The 16,526-nt window shown below is 37.2% G+C and overlaps 1 protein-coding gene across 1 annotated transcript in view; it reads right to left on the bottom strand.

Annotated features, from left to right (window-relative positions):
* itpkc (inositol-trisphosphate 3-kinase C) overlaps positions 1-15,853 on the bottom strand; it is a 23,723-nt gene extending 7,870 nt beyond the window's left edge. The window contains exons 1-2 of the mRNA XM_015370275.1: positions 15,735-15,853; positions 9,205-10,497 (exon numbers count right to left, since the gene is read on the bottom strand). Of these exons, the coding sequence (XP_015225761.1) occupies positions 9,205-10,326 (1,122 nt within the window). The 5' untranslated portion in view covers positions 10,327-10,497; positions 15,735-15,853. The remainder of the gene's footprint in view (positions 1-9,204; positions 10,498-15,734) is intronic.
* Positions 15,854-16,526: the final 673 nt, after the last annotated feature.

Raw genomic sequence — 16,526 nt, 5'->3', positions numbered from 1 at the left:
GCCATCTGAGGGAGAGGAAAAATAGGTTTTACTGTTTGATTCCCCTTTACAGACAATATACATTAATCAATGTAATTTCCCTGGCTGTATATAACAACAGGTCTATTGGTCATTCATGTTCAGGTGAATTTAGTTGGTGTGAAAATTGTTTAGTTTGGTTGATGTAAACTAGTCTCTTTTCTGTGTATTTGGTTGATTCATTTATTGTCGTTTGTCAAATCGTCTGAATTAAATTCCTATTCAATCTAGAACACTTGGACATAGGGGACTGAGTGTCCTGTGATAAATGCTGATTTCTTTTTGTTTTTTTATTGTTTTGTCTTAAGTTGTGAACTTGACATTTTTATATCTGAATAAACTCCCATTTATCCGTTAGATAACATTAAATAAACATTGATGGGCAAATAGTTCAAATGAAGATATAACGTCATGAATTAGACTTAATATATACTATAATAATACTATATTTTATTTCTCCATCCTTGTCAGGATAGAAACTCTTATTAAAATGAGTAAATACTTCTCACTTCTAAAAGTCAGCTCAAAGCCAAATCTAATCAATAAATTCTTACTCACATAACTTAAATGTACTTATAAGATAACAAGCAAACTGCTGAACTGGTTTTTGGCTTTGCTGAACGTCGTCAGGTTTTTTTTTCCATCACGTACACAGGATGACCCAAAGGTAACAGTTGCAGCATAGTTACAGTCATCTCCGCCACCCAGAGTGGGAAACTGTCGCCACGTTACACCAAAATGGTCAGCTGAATTTGTAACATGACGAAATTCTTCTTTTCGTAAAGACCTGTTTCACCAATCGAGCCACATACCTCACATCTGACCTGTACTAAAACCGGATAGAGAGGAAAAAGCAAAAAAAGGCTTGAAATGGTTGACTGGATTATTTAGGAAACTATTCTTTAGAAGTACTTCTTTTAGATTTAAGCTCTGTGGAAGTGGACTTTTATTGCTGCTCTTATTTAAAAATTTTAAATAGAAATGTAGCAATAAAATCCCGGAGTGGTGATGAATGATTCATTTTCACAAGAAGGCCCAAGCAGCTGATGGAGACGTTTCTGCCCTGATGGAGTCGATTCTGGCCTCTACTTTAGCCTTAAAGGTTTGCTTTAGCTGCAGAAAAAGAGAATATTTCATTTAAGTTTAATGATTATAGGATCTTTGGATATATCAAAGGAGAATTAAGTCCCCAGCATGCGAGTATGCACAGATTAGACATAGCATTATGATCAGAATCAGCTCGCTCACTGCTCTGTAGTAAGGCGGCCTCACTAGTAGCAGTTTCTGATGGGACAGGTATTCTAACAGCCCTCTAAGAACATCATATCAGTGTTTCTCTCCCTGAATGCATTGGTTAACCATGGCTGTCAATGACCCTGAGACTGGATTTGTTCTGTCTTTGCACCGCTTTTCAAAAAATACAGAAACCAGCCGACGAGGAGCACCAAAGAGAGTTCCAACCCAGTTCTCAGACTCCAAGACGTGCCCGTTATCTGCAAGAACAAAATGTTTGACTCTCAGTGGTCATAATGTTTTGCTCAACTGGTGCATTTGTTCACTCCTTGTACATGTTAGGGGATAAGACTAAAACCCGCCAACCAAACAGCCTCCAAGGATTCTATAACTGGCCTTGCTCTGTTAATTATCATTTACAACTTTCTAGGCAACAATCTCCAACAGCCTTTAATGTCAGTAAAATGAATGGGCTGAAATCGGGTCATTCTACAATGCGTACTTTTAGAATAACAGGATCGACATGACATTTAAAACATTCGTAATCTGGGAGGAAAAATACATTTAATTCTGATCCTCCCTTCCGTAGACATACTTCAATCGAAGTGATGGGTTATGAAATTTAGAAAGCTAAACCTGGGCAAAGCTATAATGGGCATTTCCTGCTGTTACACAGATAAATATGTTTGGATTGGGAACCTTTAATTCTAAATGTAACCTGCTGAGTTAGCAGCTATAAATGCAAATGGTGTTTCAGCTCCAAAGCCTTTAGTTTTTGTTCTTTTAAGCTTTTATTAGCAATCAGCAGGGTATTAATGGACCTGATAAAGACATCAGAGGAAGAAGAAAACCAATCAGACGGTTACAGCTCTGGCCTCTCTTACATCCAATCTCTAATAAACTGCTTAATGCTGACGGCTCCATGCATTCTGCTATAAGGCTGAAGTTGCCTGACTGAGTGAACCGTTGCTGCTTAAACTAACGTTCTGAAGGACATGACAGCATTTATAAAGGATGTTATGAAGCAGGTTTGTAGAAGCTTGAATCTTATGCTGAAAGGGAATAAGCTCAGCCGCATCTCCATCCCACATGCATTTGAAACGCTCACATTTCACCCCACTCACTCACTCAGCCCTCTGCCATCTTTGCTTTCCCTTTCATGTATCCTCTAACACAGGAGCCTATTGGAATACATCCCTCTGTGTGCAATAAACCTGTATAAGTTTCCTTTTCTAACCAGAATTAGAACAAACTTAGAGACATTCAGCTGCAGTGTTGGTAGCGAGAAGTCCCATAAACCACATAAATAGTTTGTGTATTTTTATGAACAGCAGCAACATCAGATTATATTTCCAGCTGAGGATTAACGGATATGCTGTCATTTGTGTTGTCAAGCTTGCAGGTTTTGTAACACAGATGACATTTTACACATCGATAGACTGATAAAAGCTAATTAATTAATCACATAACAAATCCAAAGCGGTCACCTGAAGTTTAATCCATAACCTCTAAGATGAAAAGTTAGCCCCACAAACAGTAATCTTCTGGATGCATTTCTTACCGGGTAAAAAGGAGCAGAGGTTCAGACAGAGAGATCTTAGTAAGGATGCAAGAGTTCCAGAGATGAAGGGAGAATCCAGCCACCAAATTCTCCACAGTCACGTCCATTAACTAACCGCCTGCCTTCCTGATGGTTTGAGAGCAACAATAGTCTCTGAAAACCCACTTTCACTAAATGGATTCTCAGTTTCACACTAATGTGCTGCTGTCTTCCACTTAGAGAGCCTCAGCCAGCCTGTTAAATGTTGCAGGGTAATCTGATAACTCCTAATTTCCCCAAGACAACCCAATTGCCAAACTGTCCGGTGTCAGGATCTTTTTAAGATTTACTTTCTCAACAGATGAATCCTCATTTCCGTCACTAATCACAACCCCCCCCTTGCTCAATCATCTGCATGCTTCAGCCCGTCGCCCTAAAAGTACAACACTCCACACAAGAGCTGTCTTCTTCCTTTCTCTTGGCATCTCATCCCTCCAGGGGCTTGCTTGTACCAATCTCCTGACAGATACATGACCAAAATGACAGTGTGGGGGTGGGGCCACCAGGCCTTTCTCGTTGAGATCCCTGTGCTTTTCTTTTATCTACATGTAAAGGTTTGGACTAAAGCATGGAGGTGTGTGTACGTGTACAGGCACTGAGAATAACCTGTCGGACCACTTTAACAAACTACAGCAGGGACAGCATGTGCTTACACTAGAGCTCCTTTCTTGATGCACGTCAAACCCACATTCCCCTTCCTTCAGTTAGGTTTTCATGGCTGGCTATACGTCCTGGCAGTATGAATCACCTTCAGAAAGCAGCAACAGCAGCAAAAAAAAAAAAAAAACAACAACAAAAAATGTGTCTAGTTCAATTTTTTAGAGCTTCTACATTCTTTTGTTACATTTTTCCTAGCTGATGATTCATCAACTTTTCCAATGAATGTCTGTCACTTTTAAATGTTTCTTGGAACTTGATGAATCAAGCAAAGATCTGAGGTCTTTCAGTTTTTAAATTAATATTAAACGCACTGTTCCCCCATCCCATATGTTGCAGGGCACTTTTCTGACTCAATCAGGGCCTCAATGTCTGCCACTTGTTTAGAGGGAAAACCAACTTGCCTACTTGAAAACAATTGAATTCTCAGAAATAAAGAAAAATCATGACGTGAAGTACCGGTACATAATGCAAGAGCAGCATGTCGACTGGAGGCCTGCTACGGCAGCAGACAGCCCCGCCATTTCCTCACTTGCTATAAGCCCACCATTAGTGGCAATTTACCAAGAAAACTATTGCTGTATAGTTGAAATTGGTATGTGACGCTGAAACTGTAAAACCTTAAACTTTCCTCAAGGTTAGCAAACTGAGAATTCCATACAAACCAAAAAGGTGTGAAAGTATGAAAAAAAAAAAGAACTGATAAATAAAAAAAATACTACTAAGATATGCAACAGGAGCACTGAACTGTCAGGATCTGAACAAGATTAAATAAACCAAATATTACATTTTTTTATTTATTTGTTTGTTTTATAAATGTGTTGCTGGTTTAATGGCACCCAAAACAATCTGGAGAAATTATATCTACCTTTAGCATCTACTCTGTTGAACAAAGTATTAAACGGTAAATAGCCTGTACTTATATAGTGCTTTTTTAAGTCAGGACACGCTTTACACTACAGTCATTCACACACACACTCACACACTGATGGTGGCAAGCTACATTGTAGCCACAGCTGCCCTGGGGCTCACTGACAGAAGCGGGGCTGCCGTACACTGGCGCCACCGGGCCCTCTGACCACCATCAGTAGACAATGCAGGTGAAGTGTCTTGCCCAAGGACACAACGACACTGAAAGTCGGAGTCGGGGCGTGAACCGTCAATCCTTCGATTTCAGAGCAAAATCCTACATCCAACGCCACTGTCGCCCTATTAGGTTAACGTGAGATAAATTAACGGCTCCATCATTAAATGGGTCATGTGACCCAGAGCGCCACATGTTGAGAGTTTGAGCTCCTCCTGGATAGGAAAGCTAACCAAGCAAAAGCTGTTAGGCAGTAATTCAGATATGCAAGACAGAAACACAGAGAAAGACTCTGAAATTGTGCCAGTTGCTTACAGGGGTGCTAATGCTTGACATTACATCTAGAGCTCCTAGTGGCTAAAACTTTAACAGTTGTTTTCATTCATTTCTTTTTTAAATAAATGTATAAAGTCTTAAATAGAACACATAATTTATATGTAACAAACTACAAAAGAAGCTAGATTTACCAGAAACACTTGATTGTTCTAGTTAAGCCTAATCTTTTATATCAGTGCATGACCGCATTGTTGTTTGTTTATAATCATGTTAACAGGAAGGTCACTCAGTGTTGCTATAAATACGCTGCGCCTATCAACTCTAGCAAGACATCACAGTCGAATCATCAGAACAGCTTTGACATTTAACTAATCGTTTAATGTAGAACATTTCTAACCCAATCTTTTACAACAGTGTCATTAATGTATGTTAATAAATATCCCAAAACCATTCGTATCCGAGCCCTGACAACACACAGTTATATTTATTATATAAATATTGTTTTTGTTTTTTTTTAAAGAAGCACGTCGTTCATTTCTTGTTTTATAAACCAACAGCATGTATTTTGTGCATAGGAGTCTCTGCGTAGGACAGCCGGGTCTGCCACATGGCTCATGACTTAACAGGCATAAATAGGAATAATCATCATCATCATCATGGTGTGTAGGCTACATGTTCCAGGTTTCATTTCAGCTTCTTTGTCTTTTGCTAGGTCACCCTGAGTTTTCTCTTCTTCTGTTCCATGGCACATTATGCCTCATGTATCAGTGGAAAATGTTAAACTTTTGTTAGAAGTCGTATGAAGGGAGAAATATAGTGTCCCCTACTGGAATAATTCATTTATAATACACAATGACACTTATTGTTGGAATGATTGCTAATAGGAATTGGCATGTCAATGCATTGAAATGTCAGGGACAGAGTAGATAGCTGTGACAGACACAACAAGCCAAGGAGAGAAAAAAAAAAAAAAAAAAAAGAGAACCATATAAGGCAAAGATGTCGCCTGGCAACCGGCTCAGCCTTCAGCCCAATTTTCCATGACACACACACGCGACTCTGAATGCAAGACGGCAAGAGAGTGAGCAAGAATCCTCCCACGTCACAGCCTGAACATAATGTAGAAAGGTCTGATTGGGAGACTCATTACACTTGCACACATACCTTCTATGTAGTAATAAAAGAGAACAATGTTTTAACTTTGTTTTGCCAGAGCAAAAAAAAAAAAAAAAAAAAAAACAGGCTGGTGGTTACCAACCGGCACTTATCACAAACCACAAGCCAGTATCATCCTGTTTGTTTCAGCAGCAATTCTGCACCTCCTTAGGTTGCACATTTCCTGGTTTTTTAACATTTAAAATCCTGGATAATACGCCAATGTTTCACCTGTGGAGGTCGACACTGAAACTGGTTGTGCGTCAAACGATTGCAATATGTAGAAATGTGAATTTCGCATGAAGTTCCTGTTACCTCACTCCAATTAGCAGGCTGAAATTCTTGTGTCGATACAGCAAAGTGAAGCAAAAATGAATCAAAACAGCTTTAATGGTCCCGCGCCGGAAATTTTAAACAGATTACTTAAGTTTATTTGTTGGTTGTAAAACAAAACTTTTGCAAATGTAACTTTTAGGGTCCAGATGACAGAAATATTTGTCATTTTAATAATACCTTTGCCAAAAAGCTATTATTAGAACTAGTAAGACTAGTATGCTAACCTGCAGTAAAAATAACACAGAGTCTAGCTTCAGAGTGTTACATATTTAAATAAAAACACACACGAAAACAATGTAATGTAATGCATAATCTTCCTGCAAACGCATGCCAAACAAGTTGGGTAAAGTAGTTCACTTTTAAGCAAGGAAAATGTTTCCAGCAAATCACTAGCGTGCAGCAACAGGTGGGGGGAGGGGCACAACACTTAAAAACTTGGGCTTTGTCTCGAATCTAACAAAGCAAGACTCCTCATTCATGTTTAGCCTGTTTTATAAACTTAAGTAAACATTTTTTGTAGCATTTGAAACAAAACCTTCCGGTATGCGTTTCGGTCAAATTATATATTTATTTATTTATTTATTTTTTATTTTTTTCCAAAAGGGGACACTATATCATACTTTATTTGGTTATTTCAGTAAATAGTTGTTACACAGCGTTAGACTACCAATAACAAACTTTTTTTTTTTATCATCCTTTTCATTTCTAAAGAAGAACTTAAAAAAATCAGCTACTTCAAATAGACTGTAAAAAATAATTTGTGGTATTTTAACCCCCTCTCGTCAGTGATTGACATTTGTGATTTTCTTTGTAACTCTATATATATATATATATATATATATATATATATATGTTATAGTATAGTAGTGCTCGCTGTGCAACCGAATCGGCCTATGGGGAGCTAAATACGCTGATGAATAACCTGTCCCTTGTGGGAAAATTAGTGCATTTTACATCATGAAATACACACAACCTTTAGCACAACCCAGGATGTACAGTAAAGAACACCACAAGTCACTGAGCCACATGAAACAACCAGGATATTCAAGATATCCTGAGAGGCCATATCAGGTGGAGGCATCCTGCTTTGAAGACATTCCAAACATGACTAATCAACAGAGCATCAAATCCTCACGATAAAGGAAAAGAAAGTCGACTGTCTGAATGGAAAATTCAAATAGTTTGAAGGAGAGACTAAAAGAAAAAGTTTAGAAGCACCGCTGGCAGCTGTAGCTTTATGACTGAGCAGATTAAAAAGTGCCATCTAAGGTTAAATGATCCACTGCTGAACTCATCAAACCAAATGAACCTGAGCTTTGTTTGTGTTAAAAGAATGCAGAGGTGGGGGGTTGGAAACAGGAGCCGATCTCCTGCCATTTTATTTTAATGTTATCTGTTGTTGTCTGGGTAGCAGTTAAGCAGTTTATCTACTGAAAAGCAGAATTAAATGACCTCAACTCTCCTTTATTGCTCCTTTCAATTTCTAACCAAATGCCAACAGAGATAATGCAAAGAGAAACACTAATCAACACTAGAAATATATCTTACTCCACACAATAAAAATTAGATAGCAAAATTATTCCTATCCTAATATGGTATATTAGTCTCAAAAATGTAAGGTATGAATATAAAGGACATTAGCTTATTTATTTTCTTAACAAATCCAGACTAGATAGGATTGGATGAGGATTTAACTGCAGACGTTAGTTTAGTTTGTCATTTTTTGTGAGAATGAAAAATGTTTAAATAAACCAGCATTACCCATCAGTCTTTATTGTCAACTACAATTTAAATTGTAATCCAGTTTTCAGTTTCAGTACAAACATTAAAGTCAATTATCAATTTGTATACCAGAAAACAGGGGTTGTTTTTAGGGCTGCAACTAACAATTATTTTGCTAATCGCTTAAACCATTGATCATTTTTATTCAATTATTAATCGGATAGCAAAAGGTTCCTTAAGGATGATTTTTTTACAGAATTAAACCAGGTTAAACAAAAAGATTTCCAACTAAAAAGTTCTGGATAGAGCGTATTAACAGAAGAAAACATTTTTTATTTTAAATGCTAAACCTTTATACTTTACAATTGTGTATAACTACCACTCTAAGTGAGTCGCTCTGTTAGCTAAGGTCACATTTTAGAGCCTCTATACTCCAGTTAAAGAGTAACCTATTACTAAATAAGTTGATCTTTATTTCAATAATGAATTAATCACATTAATCCGATTATTTCAGCCCTAATTGTGCTATCAGTTAATAATCTACCTAACTGAAAGCTATAAAATGTCATAATTCAAAAGTAACAATTATTAACCTCTAAAACATGTCACCATCTCAACTTCACAGAATTGACTTCAAAAGTGTATTACTGTGTTGTTATTGTTTTAAATTTTATTAAAAATATATATATTTTAAAATGCTTCAAACATTTATACATAACCTGCCTGATAAAAAAAGTATAAGCAAAGCATCATACAAACTTTACCAGTTTGATTCTGCAGCTATAGGGATAGGATTAAATGTTGCACACCCCTGGATAAGAAAGGTGTGTCCCCCTTAAGGTGTTGCAGCTTTGTTTACTCTGGGGAAAAAGCTCCAAAGGTTTGAAAATCGGATATGCATGTAGCCTATTGGTGCACATGTTGCACAATGTACAGGACTCTACTTGCACTTCTTTACAGGTAAATATGTAAATGTGGCCTCTGGTGGTAGATGGGAAGTTATGCAACACTTACTCTAATGTTTTGTCAGCAGAAACCTGTTTAATAAACTTCAGTGAGAGAGAGGGGAAGCATTTTATAAGACCCAGTCTGATTGGATTGTATTGATGTGTGGGACACTCACCCCTGTGCCATCCCCCGGGCTGCCCAGTGACCGGGAAGGGGACAGGCTGGACTCGATGTCACTGCCGGTGAAATCATCCTCTGACTCCTCGAAGGAGGAGGCTGAGGACAGGCCTATGGAGGAGGAGTTGGACAGCTTCCTGGGGGAGCGCATCAGAGCAGGGGACCCCCCGCAGCCGCTGTCCGAGCAGGGGGACTCATCGTCCGGCTGAGGGTCCAGGCAGGAGGCTGGGTCTCCCAGCAGGGCCATGCTTCCATGGGGGCGGCTCGGGCTGGGGTCTCTGGTGATGATCAGTTTCGGGATCGTTCCAGGGAAACTTTTTCCTGATGGGTTTTGGATGATCGGTTGCTTTATGCTGACAGTTTCTACCAGAAAGCCGTTGCTCTGATCCCCGCTGCTAGACTTGCTTTTAGTCATTTCAGCTTTAATGCAATCGTCCGGTTTAGAGAGCCTATCGCCCGGATCCTGATCCTGATCCTGACCCGGGGGCGAAGTCCGTTCAGCGTCCGGGTCAGAGGTCAGACGGGGGTTTGAACTCAGATCAGATCTTAGCCCACACACAAAGCGATTCTGCTCGTTCCCCCCCTCTGGCTGGTCTTCCATGGCCCTGGCTGGGGGGTTCGAGGCATTGTCTTCCCCCACGCCGGCTCTGCGCTCCTCGCAGCCCGTACAGCTAACTTCACAGCTCCGCGTCTCCAAGCCTGAAGGATCAGAGGAACCTGTCTTTCCCTCGCGGTTCACGCTGACCTGCACCGCTTCCACATGATCACCGAGGCCGGACAATGTCTCCAAACACCCCGCGGCTGCTTGATACCCCCCGCTCGCTAACGCAGCCTCGTCTCTGGGTAACTTTCCTGCTCTGTGGCCGAGGCGCGCTGCTAGGTCGGCGGTCGCGGTAGTATGACCCAGATTCTCCTCCGTTTGGCTGGAGTATCGCTTTCTCCTTCCCAAGCAGGACAGGACTTTGCTTTTCATCGGATTCCTGCTCAGCGTCTCGTTCCGCTGCTTCCCTTTGCTCCTAAATCCGGAGATACTGAGTCGATGAGGTGTGCCGTTTGGCTTCCACTTCGCCCCGCCTGGAGTGGCGGTGCTGAGAGACAGATCAGAGCGCGTTTGGCCCATCCTGCATGCCGTAGTGCTAACAGCTGTCCAGACACACCCTCAATGTGTAATAAAAAAATTACAACTCAAACAACAGTGCTCCAGTAATCCATTAATCACCAAATCCATGTAATAAGATTGGAAAAATCTCGAATAATCCACACCTTTCCTTCACACTGTGACTAGTCGAATCTGCGAGGAAGAAAAAAATTTACATTTAGTAAATATCAATAATGTTGTTTACTCCATCAGCACAAATGTGTTCAACAAACTTTACTTAAGATATAAACTTTACACAGATCAGGCAGGTTCAAATCAGTTGAAAATTTAAGCCCTTAATTTTTATGAAAATCTGTAAAATACTATCAACAAAACAATATATATATTAAATATTATAAAAAAAAAAAACATTTCTAAAAGTACAAGTACAGCTACAACTAAAACTTTTATTTATTTCAGTAATTGGAAACATCCCAACTGGCACATAGACTCATTACACACATTGATAAAATTAAGTGTTTTTAAATTATTGTTTATAAATGGATGGTGGATAATTCAACTTCACAGACCATTACAATATTGTGTAAAGGGAATAATAAAAATAGAAATTCTAATTTCGGGAGACGTTATGACAGGGTTATTATACAATCCTGGGTAAGATTACTGATTTGATCACATACAGTAATACACACAAAAGAAGGGTAAGCTGCAAGAGCTTGTTGCTAAACAAGCTGGTTTCACAATTTGTTTTTCTTTTTATTTCAACCTTTTAGTTTTATTTGCTACACAATTTGACAATGAAAACTTTTTTCATCTCAGAGTATAAATAATGTACCGGTACCTTAAATTGCGTGGGTGCTTTTTCTTAATGTATCATTGAAAGTTGAGTGGAAGGTAAAAGTGCAGCAAAAAGGGGAGTGCATAGGCAAAAATGGAAACCACAGCCTTTAGAGAAAAGAAAAAGTCCATCCAATAGTTAATTAGGGACTGAAAGATATATATACTGTAATGGTGGTCAGCATAAATAGATGTTTACAGGACATAAGTTACACCTGTGATTTTTCCTGTTTTAATGTATTCCTGAAACATTGACAGCATCACAGAGAAATATGACTGGAATGTAGCTGAGTGGGTGTGGGTTTTTCTGTAAAATGAAAGCGCAGTTCCCATTTCAGTTGGAGAACAACCCCCAATGGCACTTTGTGATTAATTGTTTGGAAATAAGAATATAAACAAATGTATGGGGTGTGGTGAAGAAGAGCAGAGACTTGAAGATAAACTGAACGCCAATACCAGACGCCTGTGTTTCCTTGACACATCAGCAGATAAACAGGTTAATCTCCACTATACCATGCAATATTGATGGAGTAAACACCTTTAGACGCCCTGAACAAGCAGTGAATGCATACACTGCGCAGTGGATATCATCTTCCAGAATTCTCTGGAAGATGATATCCATTTTTTAAAAGCTTTTTTTTTTTTTACTTAAATAATGTGATATTCTAATTTTTTAAGAAACTGAAATTTGGAGTTGCCTTTAGATACAAGTGACAATAATGATAAATTAACTATAGATTAACTATAATATAATATAAATTGCTATAAGTGTAATGAATAAATATAATATTACAACTCAAGAGTTTTTAAAATCAATACAAATTTAATAATTATATTTAAATTTGGTGATGACACTTAACTAAGGGACATTATAGTTTTTTCATTGTAAGTTTAAAGGTCTGCAACGACTTTTAGGACTAGAACTGGACAATGGAATCAAATAAGATAAATATAATCACAGAAAATGTTTTATATCTATGTTACATCCTTTAAAATATGAAAATCAAACCCAAGTCTGTTATCCCCAGTTAAAGCTGGACCAGGACCATTACTGCCCTCCTGTGTCTGGATATAAATCGCAGCACTCCTTAGCAATCTATTGTGTCCAGTGTGAAATTAATACAAAATGTTAGACAAAAAAGCTTTTATTTATATATCAAGATTTCAACTATTACCAATATAAGTTTTCACCAATTGTTCAAATAAAAAAGATTTACTAATGTTATTACACAGACCAAGTCCTGAAGTCTAATGTTTTTTTTTTTTTATTGAAGTAAATCTTTTATTTTTTCCAGATAAAAAATTACTTTTTTCTGCTTTGACTCACCACAAAGGAATCATCATGGCAATAAAACCGGGCCAATATTTGCCAGAAATTAAGTCAATATTTGTCAATCATTAAGTATTAACCCCTGGCATTACACGAGCATGACAAGCCAAAAAATAAAAAATAAGGGATAGCCAACCTATCAAGAGCAGCACTGTTGTTGGTAGGCTGCAGGGATCATAAAAGTGTCAAACAGATGATCCTTCAGATCTGTCTCAATCGAACAGCTACAGGCAAACCCCAGAGAACAATCAGTTCATCTCTGTACTATACAAGCTTGCTACATCCAGTCAATTGTAGGTCAGTGAGGAATAAGTTACAACTCGCAATATTTCTCAAAGCAAGTAGCTCTGACATCATCTATTAAAGAAACCTAGGAAAAAGATGTTTCATGTCAAAATAACATGGGGAAGTACTGATCCCAGGTTTAAAAAAGAATAGAGTTCATCAGCCAGATAAAATAACCATAGAAAACTACCAGTGCTGAACTTGAAATACCATTACTGGCTACAGAGAAATCAATAAGGGTCAACTTGCAGTGGTTGACAGATTAAATAAAGTTTCGGGTGTTTGAATTTTGAAGAGTTTGAACTGAGAATAAGAGAGTTGTAACATGGGCCCTTGACCTTGTGTTGACCTGAATTTACACTGAATACTGATCCGTTTACACTCACACTGAATTATTCCTTCTGTTGTGTAACATTCAAAGCCTCATTTATCTAGATAGATAGATAGATAGATAGATAGATAGATAGATAGATAGATAGATAGATAGATAGATAGATAGATAGATAGATAGATAGATAGATAATTTCTATGTTTTATTATCAGATTAAGGTTGTATCTGTTACCCCTGAGGGCTTTCTTTCATCAAACAATTTTATCCATGCATGCTAACAAAAAAATTGTTGACTAGAAGAAGGCTTGTTATACTATAACTGATCACATTTTTATGATTTGATTAACCCCATATATATACACTTAGATTATGTCAGCACTTAAAATGTGCATATATTTTTCTAATTGTGTAGTAAACTCTAATTTCTTTTCTACCTTCAAGGTTAATTGCTCTGGTTAGCAAACAATATGTCACTTCACTTGCACAATAGTTACCAACATATGAATGAATCAACTATTGTCTTTTGTAAGTTTTGTCAATTTAAGAACAAAAGTTTTTCAAACATATGTTTATGGGAAAAAAAATGAAAGAAAACTATCACAACTAAAAATATTGAATATGAAAATTTCCAAGTAAAACTTTACTTTAAAGCTTTGAGGACATGATTTGTATGATTCATTGTGATAAGGAACTAATTTACAAATTCAACGATAACTAACCGAATTACACAGACTCTGAAACCTGTCATTTGTTGAAAAACAATTGAATGACCTAAAAACATATATATTTTGCATTCAAGATGGAAAAACATTTGGTTCTAAAATATGCTCTATACGGGACTCTTCAAGTGGTTTAGTTTTAGCTTCGCACAGAAAGCATTTTTTGCTGTCCGATTACTATCAATTAACTTAACAAAATAGTCAATAGGTTGATTAGTTAGCAAGACTTTTTTCTGTTTCAGCCCTCAAACCTTTATGCAGTCTAAATGAAATCAAAGTTCTTTCCCCATCTTATTCCAGCACTGCCTGTCATGCAGATATTAAAACATTATTTTCTAATGCTTATTCTCTGGGTGATTGATTTTATAAACCTTATTGAGCTCAGAAATAAGTTAGATCAAAGATTTCTAAACTTTTCTCTAGGGCTCTGCTGTGATTCAAATGAAGGTTTTTGCATCCCCCTCCAACAGACCTTTTAAACACAAAACTACCACTCTTAACTTAGAGTTTACTAGCAGGACCCTGTAGAACGTGACCACAGGCTTCATTTTCTTCGAGGGAATAGAGACACAGCTAAACGTTACTGAACAACAGCTTCAAAGGACTTGAGTTGGAGCCCCGTAGTTTCATAGAAACATCCTTAACGACTCAAAACGGCAATTGTTTTTTTAGGTGGATATGGAAAATATTGACTCAGGGACCCTTAATAAAAAAATGCAGCCCACGTTTCAGATTAATACGTGTCAAACCATTAAAACCTATCTATCATTTCCCTAGAATTGCGCAAATAGTTTTCTGTAGAAGTTGGTCAGTCATATGAAAATTCAAATAAATAAGTTAAGGTTTGCGTTTGATATGGGCCGAAACATAAGAAAAGTTCAAGAGGTAAAAAATACTTTTCCTACAATCAGCATAGGTTCTGGGTTTAATGTATATACTAGTGATAATTTACAGGTGCATATAAACAGCAAACCTGTAAAAGGTTCATTATAAATATTCATATATACATTTCTATAAAACACACCCAGTATTAGATTATATTGCCAATACGCAATGAAAATACCAAACCCACAGCATGAATTGTTCTATGTATTGGATTGAATAAAGCAAGCAGCTGTCATTTTTGCTGTAATTTAATGTGACTGTGGTTCTGTCACCCTGCTGACAGCAGGAAAGCTCACAGAGAGGAAACGGGACAGGAAGTGTAACAATGGAAATACTAACTCACTGTGAAGCATGCACAAATACAATTAACAGCTTCTTTGGTAATAGATATATTTTTGATTATTAATCTCACAAAATGATTCATCACTCTGAATCAATACAACTTGGCTAGGCGGGGTAGCAGAAGTAATCGCTCAATAAATCCAAGAACAATGAGATATTATGTGGCTTAATGCTAGGGAAAAAAGAAATCACTATTACAACATCTTCCTAATCATTCAGCTTTTCCGATTTAATGAAAGATTCTCAGTTTTCCATCTTGCTCATCTAGTTTTATTAATACAAAATGATTACCTCTGACATGAGGAGCCACTCACACCCATCAAAACTGTGACACTTCATGGAAAGTTGGTTATTTCAACACTAAACCATACAAAAAAGACACACAAAGCGTGATCTAAGCAGAAAGAACAGTAAAGGGAAGTTGCACTGACCAACAGGCACATCAGCTTCATGTTGACACTCATCTATTTGCTTGTCATGTACTGAAAGGTCTAGGGTGTGAATTATTTGTTTAAACACGTAGTTTGCAATGAATGATAATTTTTTTTTTGTGCTAATTAAATTAAAAACAGAGAGTTGTTTAACTTGGAAGGATTTAAATAAGAGGTTTAGGCTTAAGCTCTGATTCAAAAAACTAACAATTATGTTTTGTTTTTGTTTTTTTAAACACACAAAATTAAGGGAATGTAAGAGAACTTACCTTAAAAATCCATATTTACTTGGCTCAGTGAAACAGCTGTTAAAAAGCTGGCGCTGGAGCTTTAACTCGCACAAGCACAGGTGTTAGGATGGTGCTGCTTCTCCTTTCTGCGACTCACAGACTGATGTTGATGAGCCTGAAGTGACAACAGCATGTGGTTTAAATGAGGAAAAAAGTCACGGAGGAAGTGTTTCAGCAAACGGGGGCAGGTCTATCTGACGTTCATGCTCTTTAATCGGGAGTACGGGATTGGCTTTGTGCAGTTTTAAAAGTTAACATTCGTTATTAATTCAATAAATCTGATGGTAATGAAGCAGAAGACAGCTAAGAAAACATGTTTATGTTTAACAAGCAAATTAAAGAGCTAAATTATTTGAGGACCTCTAATTGTGTTGCTTTTAGGTGTCACTCGTAAATTGGGTTTTCTTTCTACAGATAACGAATATTAATAGTAAATAATAATAATAGTAAATAATAATAACCAACGAGTTTGTATTTAGATAATGGCTTGTATCCTATAAATAAAAAATCAAAAACTAGTTAATATAATTAGAAAAAACAACAATTTGGGGGGGGAAAAGCAAAAGAAAGACAATTTGTCCACTCAAAATAATTTCTAAAACGTAGGATACATTTCTCACAAAGTTAAACCAAATAACCTATTTAAATTATTTCTAAACATTTTTGAGTAGCTGCATTTAAAGCGTTAAAGTGAAGAAAGCCAAATGGCAATGATTTTATGGTTGAAATAAATATATATATTCGCTTAACTTAAATTTGTAACGGAAAAAA

This window comes from Cyprinodon variegatus, unplaced genomic scaffold (assembly GCF_000732505.1).
Source record: "Cyprinodon variegatus isolate N-32 unplaced genomic scaffold, C_variegatus-1.0 Scaffold44, whole genome shotgun sequence".
Classification (NCBI taxonomy): Eukaryota; Metazoa; Chordata; class Actinopteri; order Cyprinodontiformes; family Cyprinodontidae; genus Cyprinodon; species Cyprinodon variegatus.
Note: the sequence above shows the minus strand (reverse complement) of the source record. Positions and strands in the feature narration are given on the sequence as shown.